The following is a 17,234-nucleotide window of genomic DNA, read 5'->3' on the forward strand; positions in this document are numbered from 1 at the left end:
AAAAAAAAAAAAAAAAAAAAAAAAAAAAAAAAAAAAAAAAAAAAAAAAAAAAAAAAAACTACAATCAATTATTTAATTAGTATTTAAAAATAAATAATAATTATTATATTAAATTAGCAATAATTTATTAAAATATATTTTTTAACGCTCCTTACCATCATTTAACTAATTAAATCATTTTAATTAGTTAAATTAATTTATTAATATATAATATAATTAATTATTAAATTTGATTTTTTTATTACTTCTACTCACATTACATAAGATTATAAGAATTAATTTGTTTGGGTCAAATTAACATTTTTGTACCTAATTAAACATAAATATCTTTAATAATATAACATATTATTTTTTAATATTATTTGTTAAATTATTAAATTATTTTAATCTAAAAAATTCTTATTAAATAATGAATCCAATTTGGAGAGGGTTTAAACCATTTATTAATATATATATATAAATTAAATAATAAAAAATAGAAAATTAAATAAATTTAAAATATATTTGGGTTGATTAAATAAATTTTTTATTTATTTAAACTCGATTAATTCAAATGAGTTAATAGTCCAACCCTAAATTACAAGGTCGGTTCGGGTTGATCAAATTTTTCGAACATCCTTATTTTTAAATAATAAGAAAATTAAATTTTAAAATCTATATTAAACGGCTTAAAGTATAAGACACATTGTGACGTCAGCAATTATTATTATTATTATTATTATTAATTATTCTTTTGTAAAATAAAAATTAAAGAAAAAAACAGTCCCCATTATTAGATAATTATTAATATGACGTCAGCAGAGGGCGGCACTATATTTTGATTCTATTTTTAGGTGTGGAAAAAGCAAGGGACTCCTTTGCTTTGGTCCAAATAAGTCAAAGATTTGCTGTTCTGGTCAAACTTTTGACCAAATCACTTGAATTTTTGTGCAAGAGAAGCATCATGGCTTGCTTTTGGAGAAATAATAGACTAAAAAACACCTTTTTTTTCCAAATCTTTGTGCAATATCAAGCCCATTTTGATTTCTCAACTAATATGGTCAATGTTGTTTGCTTACTAGCTCGGTTCGAGAGTTGATTTGTGAGACCCCACATCAATTGAAGAGAGAAATGAGTGCTAGTGAAAACACTGAGCTTTGAAGAATGATGGATTGTGAGATCCCACGTCGATTGGAGAGTGAAACTAAGCATGTAGAAATCTCTCCTTAGTAGACGTGTTTTAAAAATCAGAAGAGAAAGCTCGAAAGAGAAAACCCAAAAAGGACAATATTTGTTAATAGTTGACTTGGGTTGTTACACAAATATTGCATATTTTATCATAGTTATCGATGCACACGAACATAGCTCAAAAAACCCAAATGTTCGAATCTCTTAACCCGTCTTCTTATGCTCTGAAAGAAGCCCAAACAAGAATCTCGAGGAGCATAATTGTATTGGGTAGTGATTCTTCGAATCAATCATAGATTCCCGATTCCTGTTGTTTGACTTCCACTCTAGTTGACCCATTAGTATCTTGGAGTTGGTGGTTCGACCTCCTACCCCTATTAAGTTTCGAACTAAAGAAATTATATTGTCTTAACTATTGAGTTGAAGGGTATATAAAATTATATTATATATGATTAATTATTTCAATAAATAATAGTTTTATTATTTGACCAAGAAAGTTGTTGGTTTTGGGCTCGTAGGCCCACATATAAGAGGAATTTGGGCTTGATTATTGATTATGGGCTGGGCTTTGTAGGCCCATACATAATAGTGGGTTGGGCTTTGTAGGCCCATACATAATTGGTTATCTTGCAGTTGATCGGTGGCTGCATCGGCGAACGGCGGTCGTAAAATTCAATTGTTATCTCTTCCTCTGTTTCTGACTATTTCCGTCGATCACAAGCCATTGCCAGTTTCTCCTCTTTCTTTCGTCGGCGTTCTTTCTGATCGTTCTGAGTGTGAATTTTATCTCGTCGGTTACCTTGCTGTAACATTTGGAGAGTATATTTCATCCGAGGTTTGGGATTGCCTTGTGTGTAAAAGCATCAGAGTGTGGTTTTATCAGTTTAGGTTTATATTTGTATGTTCCTAGCTCTGGATATTGAAACTATAAAATTCAGCTATTCTTCAACTTGGTGCTGAATTGATTACGACCAAGACAACCAGGGAAGCTTTATAATCTTGTGGAGAAGCTTAGAAAATGGTCAGTAACTTTTTTTTTTTTTTGTTCTGCTTGCATCCATGAAATGTTAGGGTTTCAGCTCTTTCTTTTGTATGCTGATTTAGTTTAGTCTCTTGTTTTTTCATGTAATTCAAATTGACTTATGTTGACATTATGAATTTGAGAATATTCTATTAAATATGTAGCTCAATTCTTTATCAGCTGCTAATTCTGTGTTGCTATTCGTTCGTTTTCGAATTTTAAAGTTACTGAAAGGATATCTTGTATTCAAGAATTTTCTGGATCAGCTTATAATTCATTATTGGTGTAGGGGAACTTGATCTTTTTTCTCTCTTGCATGTAATTCTTTGGAATGAACAAGTTGTGAATCGCTGTATTTGTTTCTACTTCTTGTAATGCTATTGTTGTTATCTTTTTATTCATTTTGCTATGATGCTTCTTCCTTCAACTGTATGTTAGAGTCTATCGTGAAAACGTGAATTATCTTGCTTATTGATGATCATATTTTTTCTGGGTTTTGTAGGCTACTTTAGCCGATTCTTTTCTAGCAGATCTTGATGAACTCTCTGATGAAGACAATTTTCCGGTGAGCAAATGCATTTTACCTTCCTATCGGGAAAGTAAATTCCATAATCATGTTAGTAGTAGTGTGAACCAATCAATAGTTACTGAATGATTACAGGATGAGGAAGATGTTGATGCTGAAAATATGGAAGAGGATATTGATGGAGACCTTGCCGACCTAGAAAGCCTTAATTATGATGATCTTGATAATGTCTCAAAATTGCAGAAATCACAGAGATACAGTGATATAATGCAGGTTAGTTCACATGAAAGTTTCCCTTATCACTTCGGCATACCTAGTGGCTTTAACGGAAAGGGTTTGGTAAAAGGCGAGTAAATACATTGGAACTCTGTTTTGTCTATTATGCTTACCTTTTGTTGACTGATAAGTATGGGTTACTATTTAATCATTGGACTTTTTTCTCTGTGATAATTCATTGCTTTTAAATAATGCTATTGGAATTTTGATGCATTTTCTAATTTACTATTGAAAACCATGTTGTTCCTTGAACCAAAACTCGTCTCCTTGAAAGGTTAATTTTTATTGCTCATTACATGTTGGATTTCATGATGCTTTATCTCCAGATCATTAAGTTTCTGCAGACTGATAAGTTATAGGTTATCATATAATTATTTGGATTTTACAGAAAGTGGAAGATGCATTACAGAAGGATTCTAATATCTCAAATCAAGGATTAGTATTGGAAGATGATCCTGAGTACCAACTGATTGTGGAGTGTAATGCTTTGTCGGTGGATATTGAGAATGAAATTATTATTATTCACAATTTTATACGTGATAAATATCGATTGAAATTTCCAGAGCTTGAATCACTTGTGCACCACCCAATCGATTATGCTCGAGTTGTTAAGAAGATTGGCAATGAAATGGATTTGACTCTTGTAGACTTAGAAGGGCTTTTACCCTCTGCTGTCATTATGGTTGTCTCAGTTACAGCATCTACCACAAGTGGCAAGCCACTTCCAGAGGAAATTCTCCAGAAAACAATTGATGCATGTGACCGGGCTCTTGCTTTAGATTCAGCAAAGAAAATGGTTCTTAACTTTGTTGAAAGTAGAATGGGGTATATTGCACCAAATCTTTCAGCCATAGTTGGAAGTGCTGTTGCAGCAAAACTAATGGGAACTGCTGGTGGGCTTGCTTCTTTAGCTAAGATGCCTGCTTGCAATGTCCAGCTTCTTGGTGCGAAGAAAAAGAACCTTGCTGGGTTTTCCACAGCAACTTCACAGTTTCGGTTAGGTTACATTGAGCAAACAGAGATATTCCAATCAACACCTCCCCATTTGAAGATGCGTGCTTGTCGACTTGTATCTGCAAAATCAACACTTGCAGCACGAGTTGACTCCACCAGGGGCGATCCTACTGGGAAGACTGGAAGAGTTTTTAAAGATGAGATCCTTAAGAAAATTGAGAAGTGGCAAGAACCTCCACCAGCTAAACAACCAAAACCTCTTCCGGTCCCTGATTCTGAACCCAAAAAGAAGAGAGGTGGCCGTCGACTAAGGAAGATGAAGGAAAGGTACTGATATTTTTTTCCATCTCTCTAACAATCAAAGGTTTAATTGTTTCACTTTTCGGTTGATCATGGATCAATATGACTTCCTTTGTAGATATGCAACAACAGAGATGAGGAAGCTAGCCAACAGGATGCAGTTTGGGGTGCCTGAAGAGAGTTCTTTAGGCAAGGCTTTCGTTCATTTTTATAATAATCTGGATTGGTTAAATTTGTATTCTTGCTTATGCTTCATTCCATTTACATTAGTATAAGATGCAATGCTGTGCTGTTCGATAAGCTTGAGTTGCCAAGTTGTTTGTCTTGTGAACCAGAAAACAGTCATAATTGCAAGTAATACTACTATAACCATCTTGGGTCTTTCCTCTTTCAGGAATATTGGCATGCCAAAAGTAGTTGTATTTTCATCTGTATTTAGAAATTTGTTCTGGATGGAATAAGTAATTATTTGAAGCATTCTCCAATAAGATTCTGAATAAAGATTTCATTCTCTTCATCCTTTCATACAACAGGAGATGGATTAGGGGAAGGGTATGGAATGCTTGGTCAGGCTGGGAGTGGCAAGCTGCGTGTGTCAGCTGCTCAGAGCAAGCTTGCCGCAAAAGTTGTTAAGAAGTAAGTCAAGTCATTGAGCTGATATTAATATTTTCATACCCCTGGAAAATAGAAAATGAAAAATAGAAGTAGATGAGAAAGAGGAGATACTTGCAGCCTAAAATCTGCCCGTTTATCTGTTTTTGTTGACTTATTTTCTCAATTTACTTTTAGGTTCAAGGAAAAACGTTATGGAAGCAGTGGTGCTACGTCTGGCCTGACGTCCAGTTTAGCATTTACACCTGTACAAGTCAGTATTTCTTGCCTTCCTCACCAGTTCCTCCTATGTTATCTAATGTTCGCCTAGAAAGTAATTGTTCTTTTTTTTCATGATACTGCCTGGATACTTAATGTCGGGGTTGTGAGAATTTCATATTTTCGTTGCAGGGGATTGAGCTGTCGAATCCTCAGGCTCATATGAATCAACTAGGCAGTGGAACTCAAAGCACCTACTTTTCTGAAACGGGAACATTTTCAAAAATCAGGAAAAACTAAGTCATTATACAATCATGCATCCTGCTTCATGTTCGTGCTGTAGCCCTACATAGATATGCCTTACGATGACGCTTTGTAGTGCCCTGTTAAGCGAAAGGCACAGGATTTTTTTTTTTGTTTCTATAAGACGAAGGTTATTATTTCCCCTTGTTTTGATTATCTTTCATCATTTTTGGGATTTAAATGACCACTTAAAAGTGTTAGTCTTTTGGCAGGACTTGATATTATAGTGGTCCGCCTTACACTTTACCTGGTGGTTTTATCTTTTAGTGGCCCGCCTTACACTTTAAGAAGTTAGTCTCTTAATTATTGCCATCAAATTATTGTTAGTACTTCATCAAAATCTTCTGATTTCCTTAAGGTGAAAATCGTCAAAACCTGCACATCCCAGTTCACCCCTGAGGAAGTTTAAGATATTGACTTTGTACAAAGTTTAAGTTAAAAGTTCATACACTGTAGTCTTTGATTAGAAGCCCACATCAAGCATCCAAGATATGCCCGTCTCTTAATGTATTTTTCATTTCATCAAGGAAGGACAGGGTGCTTTGATTCCTCCGTAGCTGTCAGATCGCATTGATTTTTGGGTGGTTTAAAAAGGTGGTAGGTTCTATTGCAACAGAAGCTTCTGGCCTTGTGTAATTTATTATTTTTAAATTTTCTTTGACAACACCGATCTGGTAGTTGCAGATCAATTCAACTTCTTTATGATGCTATTAAATGTTGTAACTTACAAAAGTTTCATTCTTACAATATTATAAAACTGATATTTCATCTCCATGCAGTTGGTAAGCTCATGGGAGTGAGTAGCCTTTGAGAATTTGGCATCCTTCAAGAAGATTCTAGGAAGTCAAATTTAAAGCTGGACTAGGATCTCGTAGACAGAGAATCCTTCATTTTAGACGGCTCGAATAAAGCTCTCCTGTATTTCAGTATGTATTCATGTTGGAGTTTTGCTTCTCTATTTAACTATCGACCAGCATCTTTGTCTTTGATGTTCAAAACTTGAAAGCATATTCGCATCGCCATCCCCACGTGAGATGTTTCTTGCATTGTCATTGGCACATCTTTCTAGATAAAGTAATTGCCCTGTCTTTGATTTGTCTAGTGGGATCCAGTTAGTGCATCACTGACGGTGATTTTTTTACTTGCCACATAAACCAAATAAGCCAGCACATTTATTTTCATATACACTGAAAGGGAAAGGATCTTTCTTTTCTTTTCTTTTTTTCAAAAAAATTATAAAAAAACAAGATAGCGGCACAAAGACAAACATCTTACTTCTCTTCCCATCCCATGTCTTACGTAGGTGTACCTCACTAATCATTATGGTATACAAGGCCACAATACCCTTTTTTTTGTAACTTCAAATTTTTGTTGAAAGAATCCTAGTGGATAAGTAGGAAATAGCAAAAAATACATTTATTTGCACTCTGGTGGTATAACTTTGTATCTAGATGTATCTTTACAATAGGAGTAGAACATGAGCTTCCTCCTTGCCCAATCCATCGCCTCTATCTGCTGCTGTGATAGCTTGATAAATTCTGGCCGCTCCAGAGTATCTGGGCTGGAGACATTGGTTTTAGAACCTGAAGGAGCAGTGGCTGTCGGAGTTGTCATACTGCCATTGATTTCCATTTCTTCAAAAGAAGCTACATAGGGTGCATACTTGTAGTCAACTGGGTATTTGCCTCCATGAGTTGCCCATTCTGAACCATCCCATATTGTGACAAAAACTGACATTGGCTTTGATGGGTAGAAAGCTGCAGAATTTCGTAGCTCTCTTACTGGAATATTATCCACCAGAAACCTGCTTGCATTTCGAGGCACTTTTTAGGAAACATTGTGATTGATCCAATAAGTAAAGCAAAGACCTATTTTTGGGTTTATTTTTGTGACTGAATTTCATGCACTTACACTGTATGATAATTGTTCCAAATGATGGTGTAATCATGGTACTTCAAGCTGGGATCAAACCACAGGTAGAATTTCTCTTCTCTTCCAGTCTTGACACTTCCATTGGCATAGATATTTGTTTGAATAACCCAATCTTTTCTCTTGTCATGTCCAAGTAGCTCGATGTCTATCTCGTCGTGAGAATGGGGATAAACATCTGCATTCGACAACTGAACGCGGCGTTCATCTCGTTAGCTATGCATCAAACTGGTAAGCCAAACCGAGAACAGTAGAGAGAAAAAAAGAACTTACATAAAAAGCCACCACAACCCCTGAAGTGAGACCTGATGGAAGCTTAATTGAAGCACTGAAGAATCCATAATGATATTTGTTTCTGGAGACCAGACCAGCACCTCCAAAGATGAAGAGAGAAAAAGTTATAAATGAAAGTGAAGTCAGACTAAAAGAAAAGTTAAGATCCAAAGGTGATTTACCAGAAACTTTGTCGAGAGTGAGATTGACAGAGGACCCATTGTTCATCAACTGCATATTTGAAGCCCCAAACAATTTAGCAAAGCATTGGTCAATCAAGACACGAGGAACGAGATCTGTCAAACGTGGGACGTTTGGAGGCGTGTAATATCTCGTAAATCTGCCACGAGAAGGGACAACAAACAACATACACAAAAAGATGAAGCTCAAAAGGCGCAATTCCATTACATCTCTGGAAATCTCCATCGTTAAACAACCCAGATGCGCAAAGAGATGACTACAATTCAGCTTTATACTGTAAGTTTTTCTTAGAGAAGAAACTTTCTTAGTTGTTTAATAGCTGGCTGATGGCTCGTCCCTTGTTTAATATCTGTTTTTGAGCAAAAAGTTCAGGGATTTGTATGCTACAAGGATCAAAATTGTCATGTTCATCTGATTTTAAGAACCTTGGCACTGCTTGTGGGGCTGTCTGAAAGGTGGGGCGATTGAGGAGGACATTTACCAAACTATTCTGGTTTGATTTCCTGCCAGAAAGAACAGTTCATGAACCAATATTGGTTCACTACTGGTTTTAGTATTGGACACTGTTATGGGCCACAAGAAGTAAGCCTACCTAACCAATTCTTTATTCTTATTAGTGTCAAATTGGAGGTGATTAGACCTGATTAGACTTTTAGTAGACATAATAACGTGCTTTTGCCACTGATTTTGTAGCTGGGATCATGAGTTGTGCGATTTGGAGGTTGAAATTGCATCAAACCAATCATTTGATTAAACAAATTCAAACATATAATTATTCAACTTTTTTAAAGAAGGGTTCTTTGATTCTGTCCGTTGATTGATTTAGCTTTCATTTCTTATTGTAGGTAAGAAGTTGTTTATATCTGGGTCGAGACGAACCACCTGAGATCGTAAAAGATCGAAATTGCTATTTTGGTGTTTCTTCATTCGCCAGAGATGCCATAGCTGGCTTTGAAAAAGAGAGAGTTTGATGTGATTTGAATACAACATTTGACATATAGCCTATCGCAAGTTGTGCAACAAAACAAGGCTATGATATTCATTCCCCTATATACCTAGAGTGTAGCAAATTATTCATAATTGTAACTTCTGCTAGTAGGATCAAATCTCTTGAAATTGTTATTATCATGTTGTAGGAAAAATGTACTGAAGCTCGAAGTCAATTAAGGTCAACTTGAGTCGTCACAAGGAACACCCAAAGTGTTGGGACGGACCCTGGCTAAATCAAGTACTTTTAGCTGATTTCTCATAGAGGACTGAAGATCAATCCATGCACGAAATCTTTTTTTTTTTTAATGTAGTTAACTGATATTACTATAAATAGATCGAACAAAACTTAATTAAGATCCACATATGGCCAATGTTAATGTAAAGCATCATAGTGCTCTTGATACTCAAAATAACTAGTAATAATCGTACTAGTGCGAGATCGTATACAAGTTAGTTCGAGTTTTAACTCTCAACTAAATATCTAAATTTATATCTGTATAGACGTTCTTATGATAATTTTTCATTAGACTAAGTATTTTTAGTTGGCTTTGATTCACAATTTTAAAGAATTTGTTAGGTTTGAATTTATGTAGCTAGCATTCTTAGGTAAGCAATTTTGGTATGGCTTCTTAACTTTTAGTTACATAAATTTATAAACCAAACACTTCCTTGAAATTTGTGCATATTTATTTTCTGTCCATGTCCATGCAGCGACCCCTATTTTATTTGTACATTTTTTTTTAAAAAAAAATAAATTATTTTTAAAAATTTAGGGTGGATTGTATTGCTACTCAAACGAACTAAATAGAATTTATAATTCAAACTAAATCGATCTATTGGGTTTAGAATTGTTCAATTTTTAATAAATTATTTTAAAAATTCATACTTATTCATATCATAAAATTCATAATAACTAAAATATTATAAAATTTAAATATCAAACATAAATTCTCGCAATGCATTTCAATTGCACATATTAAAACGAATCCGATTTTTCAGCTACTTAAAAATCTCAAAAATCTCAACACGAAAGATCATGGTCCCATTCAAAACACGAAGGTAATTCAAACCCATTAAAATTTCGGGATTTAATCTGCCCCGAACGATTTAATTTGGTAGGTAAAATGATCACTAAGTGCATAATCTTCTAATAAAGAAGTGAAAGTTTTAATATATAGAAGGCAAAATGAAGCAAACTGGAAATATAAAGATCACTCCGATTTTCACTCGGATTTTTTTTACTAGTATCCCATATTTCCAAGAACCAGGTTGTTCTTGGGAGCTGGGTGGGGAGGCTATTGTTTTATCCACTCTTTCTGGGTTGCTTGCATGGTTCTCAGTTCCTTAGACCTAAGCTCCTGTGGCAATTCTTACTCGTCTTTCTCGGGTTCAGTTGTGGATATTTATCGGCTGTTACGATGATCTTGGCGCCAAAATTGGTGCCTTTTCAATAGGCAGAGTTTACTGAGGTTACCATGGTTTTCTTCTTACTTTTGGGTTCGGTTTAATTTCGATAGTCTTCCCTTAAGTAAAAGGTACTCAATCCTATTTGTGTTCGGCTCTTAACAACTTAGACTATTCAACTAACTGAATATGTAACTAACTTAAGCATCGAAGTGTATTGGACACAACATTAAACCGGTGCTCAAATTCCCCATTTCCAAGTCACTTCAGCTTGCTACTTGACACTCCCTAATAATCAACTTAATCAACTACACTTTGACATCGGTGGAGACGAAAAGGAGAAAGTAACACATTAGTTCTTCCCATGTGTGAACTATTCCAAACACTTCGTGCAGTGATGACTCCAATAGGGTTATAATGGTTTTCTTCTTGCTTTGGGTTTGGCTATTGGCTCTATTGTAACTTGGTTTTGAATCTTTTGATCCTTTACACGACGACTTCTTGTACGAACGTGAACATTTAGCCTTGCAAAACTATAACTATGTACCATAAACAACTTTCAAAACCTTTTTCTTAGAATCCAAGGACACGGATGTACAACCTATAGAACAGATCTTTCCAAATAAGGTTCTTACGAAACAAATTTTTCGGTCGTTTTCCTAATATTCTCTAGGTTTGAAAAGGAAAATTTTCTTTCTTTTTTTGTTAAGCTACAAGTGCAACCTCTCATGGAGACAAAAGTTCGACTATAAATACTAAAAAGAATGAATCTAAAGCATAGAATTGAGTAAAATCCAAACAGCGATGTGATCCTATTACCCTCAAGAAATGGCCTGAAAGTTCAGAGCCGTGAAAAATATTGGTACAGAGAAAGCACCAATGGGAGCCGACATGCATTGTAAACTTAACTCATGCTTTTGATCTGAAAGCTAGACCAGTTTCTACCTTTTTTATTTCGAAGATTAGCATTCTCCACATCTTCAGAACGAACATTTCAGCTTCTTCATCCAAAATTGACTGAAGCAGCTCCAGCATTTGAGATGCTTTTACGTGTTCCTGAGTGCTCGAAACTATGTAATCGACAAGAGTGGTTTCCTCTTCCCCCAAAAACTCTGTTATCTTTTTTGAAATCCACGGTCTCATTCTCTCATGTAGTGCATGCTGCAAATGTGCATAACAATGCATGAGGGGAATATAATAGAAATTTAAGTTTTGACCATGTTCTAACATTGAAAACTCAAGGTAAAGAGAATGAAATGAGAAAAGACTTGTCAACACCCTAGATTGACAAGCAATGGGACGCAGTTATATCCTTACTTGTAGTATTATTAATGCTATGCACAACTACAAACGTATCGACTTTGCAATTAAAATTCCACGCCACATAATCTTTAAAACATATGACACCCAAGTTATACATGTAACACAGTTTCAAATTTCAATGACCATAAAATATTAAGAAAAGAAAATCAATGAGACTCCGTACCTTTTCATAAATTACCCAATTTATGTCGTATGAGAATAATTCCTCCTTTGTCTTGGGAATCATATCAATCAACTGTTTTGCGTCCAACAGCTTTTTGTTGTCTGGTGTTTTTACTTTATCCAAAACACGGTCTCGCTCCCTATCTCTGTCTGTTGTCTTGTTCTCATCTTTGCTGCGATAGGTATCCTCATCATTTCGGTCTCTATCCCGCTGACTAGATCTTTCACTGGGACGCCTTCCTCGCTCCCTTTCACTGTCAGGCTTCTCTTCTTTAGAATTAACATTTGATATACGTTTTGCAAATTCGGCTGCTGCAGCTAAATTTGGTGGCAAAGCCCCAGTACTAGAAGGCTGCACAGCTTGGAGTTCCTCAGCTGAGTAATCAATTGGAACCAGTGGCCTCATTTTCTTCTCTTTCTGTGCTTCATCATCCTCCTCGTGAAAAACTGAAGGTACAGTAGTCCGTTTTCCGGAACCTACTATACCAAATCCTAACCTTTTTGCAGGCAAGCCTTCACTCTGACGGGTCTCTGCTGGTATTATATTTAATTCATCACCGCTACCATTTTGTAAAAACCCGTCCCCTGTCACGTACCAGATGTGTCATTCAAATAATAGAATAGGCAAGTACAAGGTAATCAACATGTGGATTAAAAAAATAAACAGACTTCTTAAAGTTTACATGCAAGACAATTACCTATATGGTTCTCACGGCCCGAGTCAAGCTCAGAATCACATTCTGAAGTAAAAAATTTAATATCGTTAGCAGGTTCTTCAGGAAGAACAATTTTCTCGTTGATATTCATCATCTGACCAGGTAGAAGTTTTGGTGGATCTCTCTGTTTTTGCAGCTGTTCCTCCTCGGCCTTTCTTTTGGCCTCGGCAATTTCTTCTTCCTCTCTCTGTCTATCAACTGAATCATCTTCCTTTTCTCTAGACCTCTTCTTCCTCTTTTCCTCCAGAGCACCTCTGCGCCATTTTCTTCTTGAATCATCATCCTCATCATCTTCATCATACAATATCTCTTTCTTCCTTTTACGCTCTTTCTCTTTCTCTCTCTCCTTCTCATACTGCCTCTGCTTTTCTCTCTCTCTTTCTCGATATTCCCACTCTTTAAGACATTCTTCATACTGTCGCTCAATCTCCTCAATCTTTCTTCTTTGTTCCCTCTCTTTCCTAGCTCGTTCCCGCTCTGTCTCTCTTTCATATCTCTCAATTTCCCGCTCCTTGTCCCTTTTTAAATCTCGCTCCCTGTCTCTTTCTCGACTTCTCCTGTCATACCTTCTACTTCTATCAGGTGAGCTTGTTTCAGGCTTGTCGTGCTGCTCACTAGTTTGTTTATTGTCGCTAGTTGAATCATCATCATTTCTATCATCAGCTGCATCTGTAAGAGGTTATGAAAATTAAGCAACCCAGCACCTACACTCTTTAAATTTAAGAAAGAAACATAAACTATTCGTAATGAATGAAGGACCACGCTATAAACAAATATTGTATATCTACTGTGCAAACTTAGTTAGTTATTCTCATACTACAAAGAGAAGATTTGAACAACCAACTTATGAACACTCACCACTTTTCAAAATATCAACGTCATATTCACCATCTTTCAGTTTAGCAGATGGCTCTGCACTTGAATTTCTAGAAACATCAGCAGATGTCAGTAGAGGAGGTGGTGGCAGAGGTCTAGACTTCAACCTCTCCTCCAGAGCATTTGTGAGCTTTTCTAATGCCTCTCGATCAGCCTCTCTATCTTCATCACTTAAAACTGCAGAACAGGCAATGTCATGATCTTCCTTTTCCCCTGAATCACGGTCCTCTTTTGAATCCTCTGCAGGGGGCTTTGAAGTTTCATTTTTTGCCACATTCGCTGTATCAGCTTCTTCTTCCTTAGTCTCTGAAACCTGTGTTTCTTTCAGTTTTTTTGAATTCTCTGCTTTCTTTTCAACATAACGCTTCAGATAATCTCTTGTTGCTTGAGTACCTTTTAGCTGTTCATTTAAAAAATTGTGATAAAATTATATTAAAAATAAGTTGAAACTTGAAAGTTGTATATAGAGTAAACATTTGACACCATAAGAAAGAAAGAAAGAAAAACAGACTAGCTTAACTTACTATTTGTTTTACTCCCCATCAGAAACAAGTTTAACTTTTAATTTAATGATACCAAACAAAATAAATATCCATACCATTTTTATGTTGAAAAAAAGTAATGCTATTATCAAGAAGAAAGTTATCAATCCATAATAATAGAACTTGGTAGGGAGGGGGAAAAATGCAATATAGAGGACAACCTTGATTATGACTGAATTTTCAGCTCATACAATAACATCACAACAAGATAGATCGATAAAAATAAAAAATAAACAGAATCCATGAAAGTTTAATCTGAAAGTCGCAGCAAGGAAGCTGTAGGATAGCAAAAAAAGAAAAAACAAACGAACTGATAACTGTAATGTCTGTTTTTAAGAAGGAATGTCAAGATTAAATAAATTTTCAAAATAGCATCTTAAATGGTAGAGCAAGAGTGTACCCAGATGTTTTGTAATACTTGTTAGAAAGGTAAGGATTTGGAAGAAGATGAACATTCAAAAACAGAAAATTTTAAATTTCTTGATCGTCAATGGAAAGGCCGTGACACATCTTAGAGATTCAAATTACTGTGATATGGAAGATGTTAATTCAAACAAAACCAGTAACTTACGTAGTAGATTATAAAGATCAAATTATTTAATATTAATAAAATCAAATAGGATATCTAAGCAATAGTAACAAATTCCATCATACCACTAGCTCTTGTCCATCAATGTTTAACTTCGTCAGTAACCGTAGAGCACGAAGAACACCTTCAGCAGACTCAAACTCGCAGAATCCAAAGGTTCTGGGAGTTCCATCTGTAGGATCTTGGGCCCGTTTCCAACTCTTCACTGGTCCACATAGCTAAAAGAAACAGATGGATATTGATTATAGGTCACTAAATTGAAGATAATGAAAAATAACAGAAGAAATGTAACATGGAGAGTGATTAACCCACCTGAAGAAGGGACAGCATGAAATCATTTTCCACTGATTGAGCAATTCGGCCAATATAAATTGTAGTTTGTGGTTTTTCCGCAGGTGTGACACTTGGGAGAATAGCAGGTCTAACCACAGGAGGGATGATTGGACGAACACCAGGAATCCCTGGAACAGGAGGCCGTGGCATTCCTGGCATCATGCCCATAGCACCAGGTGGGCGTGGAGGAAAAGGTGTCCGAATCATACCATGAAATGGAGAAGCAAAACGAGGAACTCCTGCACAAAAGAAAAAAAAAATATCTTGCCAATGCATCAGAAAATGTTGTCGGACTACTCAAAGCAGTGCTAAAAGTACATAGAATAATATTTTATTAGGATTCATGAATCCCATTACAAAAGTCCCAAGTAAATAAAAGATGGCAGCAAACGAATGGAAGCTATCACCTGCTGAATACATTATCTAACCTAATGAAAACGTTCAAATAATAACACCAAATTCCTTGAACTGTTACGTAAGTTGTCTTACCTTACTCTTGCAGCTTTATCAAATATCCCATCCATCAAAAGCAGAATTTTATGATTTAAGAAGCACAACACTTCGAGCAATTCATACACACAGATAATCGATTGAAAAGGGAATAAATTAATATGTTCTCAAAACTCACTCTCAAATTTCCAAGAGATCCGACTGTGTAGCATAAGGAATCAAAGAAAATGTCAAAAAAAATATAATAATTAAGAGAATTTGATACCTTAGAAACAAGGAGAACGAGCACTCAGGTGGTTAACATGGTCTGCTTCTGGCAATTCAAAATCCAGGGACAGTATCCAATATAACTACCAGTAAAATCCTAGTAAATAAACAGGACCAGCCGTATATTATGTAGCAGGGCAAAAGGAAAGGCTCTTGAATACTATACTGCTTGTATTGTATACCAAGTTCTCTATGGGCTTAGAACCAGAACCCCATTTAAAAATAAAGAAAAAAAACCATGCTGAAAGCAAACAAGAATAACAGGCAAATATGAATGAGCATACCAAAAAAGGAGTTGTAGTTGGGAGTTCTCTAAGCAATATGAAGCCTTCCAACCTTTTTCACCGTATTCAATCAAGAGACAAGACGCTGTAGGAGAAAACATCCTGTCATCGATACCCTTCATCTAACCAACACGAAAATTTTTAATAGACTCCGAACTTATTTTGTAAACTCTTTCCAAGGCATCATAACATGCCCTGAACTCTTACTTTGTGTCAACACTTTAAAATTATGTACTTTCTAGTCAAAATCACACGGAAATGAAGGTAAATGTTTGTTCGAAGTCAGACTGTGTTCCAGTTGATAACGAACTTAAAATGAATGCAGCGGGCGCAATTGACAGCATCAACAAAGAGAATGCTAAACAAAATTACATATAACACAGCGGCAATCATATAGATTAAAGAAACTATTCAAGATTATTACGCAATCACATTGCCAATTGAAGTGTTAGAACAATAGGGATAAAGAAAACCCACCAGGGGGAAGAAATGCTCCTTGAGGAGTAGCAGCTGCGAAACCATTAGGCATAGTGGCGTACGGCCTCATCGCCGGATTTGGAACCTGACCCGGTGGAACTTGATAAGCCATCATCTGCTGAGGCGCTGGAACTGGAACAGCTCCCGTAACGCCACTTGCCATACCAGGAGCAGGCGCCGGAACCGAACTAACACCGGGAGGCTGAACCCCAGGGTTTGGATAGCTTGGGTTCAGCATGCCAGTGCCAGGCATAGGCGAGAACTGATGAACTCCGAGAGGCACCGGCCGAAAAGACGGAGCCGTCGGAGGAACAGCCACAGTACCGGGCGGCGGGCCATACGATAAAGGAGGCGGTTGCAGCGTGGACACCAACGGTGAATGCAAGGTAGGGTTTATTCCAACAGAAATCGGTGCTGGTGGTAACGATTGCGTAGGAGGAAAAGAAGCAGCGGCAGATTCAGGTTTCTTGGCCTGTGGATTGGGGTTTTCCGGCTCAGCAACTTGAGGATTTGAATCGAGGGTTGCAGGGGAAGAAGAAGAGTCCGCCATGGAAGAAGAGAAAAGATCGGGAGGAAGTCGAAGGCTTCCAGACCAATCCTTCAGATTTTTGTGCCCTAGAGAGTGAAGGTGGAGGAGGGAAGGAAGGAAGGAACCGTAGAAACGATCTCGGAACCCCTACAGAAGCACGAGGCGAGGGAGATGAAATTGCCTGTTTCTCTTTCAGCGGGTGAGTCTAGCAGGTGACGTATCATTGGTCCACGTGGTGACCTGCGTCACCTACATGGTTACTTTAGTAGATTTCAGTCCAGCATTAAACTGGGCTCTATAGTGAGGAAGCCCGTTGTATTTGGACTCGTTAGGGCCTCGAGGCCCAATAAGCATATTTTCTTACTAAGATGTCTCCATCATTTATTATTATTATTATTTTATTTTTTTATTTTTTTTAGGAATTGTGGGATTTTTTTTTCTATTTTTAAAAAAGAATATTAGTTTTAAATAATTTTTAATAGATAAATTTAATTTTGAATATAAATTTTATTAAAAAATATAAAAATTCAAA

General features: G+C 36.3%; 3 protein-coding genes and 2 long non-coding RNA genes across 7 annotated transcripts; 3 read left to right on the plus strand and 2 right to left on the minus strand.

Moving 5' to 3' along the window:
• Positions 1-1,818: 1,818 nt before the first annotated feature.
• Positions 1,819-5,603, plus strand: LOC111466452 (U4/U6 small nuclear ribonucleoprotein Prp31 homolog). The gene is made up of 9 exons (XM_023111117.1): positions 1,819-2,002; positions 2,106-2,188; positions 2,691-2,753; positions 2,850-2,987; positions 3,379-4,271; positions 4,363-4,433; positions 4,778-4,880; positions 5,034-5,109; positions 5,247-5,603. Exons 2-9 carry the CDS (start codon positions 2,186-2,188, stop codon positions 5,352-5,354), a joined length of 1,455 nt encoding a protein of 484 aa, XP_022966885.1. The 5' UTR covers positions 1,819-2,002; positions 2,106-2,185; the 3' UTR covers positions 5,355-5,603.
• A 904-nt stretch (positions 5,604-6,507) lies between these two features.
• Positions 6,508-8,134, minus strand: LOC111466454 (probable xyloglucan endotransglucosylase/hydrolase protein 33). Its single transcript, XM_023111119.1, has 4 exons — positions 7,742-8,134; positions 7,560-7,660; positions 7,269-7,477; positions 6,508-7,161 (listed from the first exon to the last, which is right to left on the minus strand). The coding sequence occupies exons 1-4, from the start codon at positions 7,983-7,985 to the stop codon at positions 6,774-6,776; spliced, it is 942 nt and encodes a 313-aa protein (XP_022966887.1). The 5' UTR covers positions 7,986-8,134; the 3' UTR covers positions 6,508-6,773.
• On the plus strand, positions 7,168-7,667 carry LOC111466459. The gene is made up of 2 exons (XR_002714381.1): positions 7,168-7,333; positions 7,427-7,667. It is a non-coding gene; the product is annotated as an uncharacterized LOC111466459 (long non-coding RNA).
• On the plus strand, positions 7,920-9,011 carry LOC111466458. Its single transcript, XR_002714380.1, has 2 exons — positions 7,920-8,036; positions 8,128-9,011. It is a non-coding gene; the product is annotated as an uncharacterized LOC111466458 (long non-coding RNA).
• Positions 9,012-10,756: 1,745 nt separating this feature from the next.
• Positions 10,757-16,723, minus strand: LOC111466362 (RNA-binding protein 25-like). 3 transcript variants are annotated; one of them, XM_023110975.1, is made up of 8 exons: positions 16,174-16,304; positions 15,411-15,781; positions 14,675-14,934; positions 14,428-14,580; positions 13,214-13,631; positions 12,338-13,024; positions 11,641-12,224; positions 10,757-11,315 (listed from the first exon to the last, which is right to left on the minus strand). In XM_023110975.1, the coding sequence occupies exons 3-8, from the start codon at positions 14,900-14,902 to the stop codon at positions 11,064-11,066; spliced, it is 2,322 nt and encodes a 773-aa protein (XP_022966743.1). In that variant the 5' UTR covers positions 14,903-14,934; positions 15,411-15,781; positions 16,174-16,304; the 3' UTR covers positions 10,757-11,063. The 3 variants fall into 3 exon arrangements, with proteins under 3 accessions (XP_022966743.1, XP_022966741.1, XP_022966742.1); XM_023110973.1 differs by lacking the exon at positions 15,411-15,781 and having other exon boundaries at positions 16,174-16,723; XM_023110974.1 differs by having other exon boundaries at positions 14,675-15,781.
• Positions 16,724-17,234: the final 511 nt, after the last annotated feature.

This window comes from Cucurbita maxima, unplaced genomic scaffold (genome assembly GCF_002738345.1).
Source record: "Cucurbita maxima cultivar Rimu unplaced genomic scaffold, Cmax_1.0 Cma_Scf00031, whole genome shotgun sequence".
Classification (NCBI taxonomy): domain Eukaryota; kingdom Viridiplantae; phylum Streptophyta; class Magnoliopsida; order Cucurbitales; family Cucurbitaceae; genus Cucurbita; species Cucurbita maxima.

Excerpts from the sequence above, each read along its gene's own strand:
- LOC111466452 (XM_023111117.1), top strand. Across the intron at positions 2,754-2,849 it reads CTGATGAAGACAATTTTCCG|GATGAGGAAGATGTTGATGC; the intron begins GTGAGCAAATGC and ends GAATGATTACAG. Across the intron at positions 2,988-3,378 it reads GATACAGTGATATAATGCAG|AAAGTGGAAGATGCATTACA; the intron begins GTTAGTTCACAT and ends TGGATTTTACAG.
- LOC111466362 (XM_023110973.1), bottom strand. The coding sequence starts at position 16,723 with ATGGCGGACTCTTCTTCTTCCCCTGCAACCCTCGATTCAAATCCTCAA. Across the intron at positions 14,581-14,674 it reads TCATGCTGTCCCTTCTTCAG|CTATGTGGACCAGTGAAGAG; the intron begins GTGGGTTAATCA and ends TGTTTCTTTTAG. Across the intron at positions 12,225-12,337 it reads GGGCCGTGAGAACCATATAG|GGGACGGGTTTTTACAAAAT; the intron begins GTAATTGTCTTG and ends GGTACGTGACAG.
- LOC111466454 (XM_023111119.1), bottom strand. The coding sequence starts at position 7,985 with ATGGAGATTTCCAGAGATGTAATGGAATTGCGCCTTTTGAGCTTCATC. Across the intron at positions 7,661-7,741 it reads CACTCTCGACAAAGTTTCTG|GTGCTGGTCTGGTCTCCAGA; the intron begins GTAAATCACCTT and ends TCATCTTTGGAG. Across the intron at positions 7,478-7,559 it reads GGGTTGTGGTGGCTTTTTAT|TTGTCGAATGCAGATGTTTA; the intron begins GTAAGTTCTTTT and ends CGCCGCGTTCAG.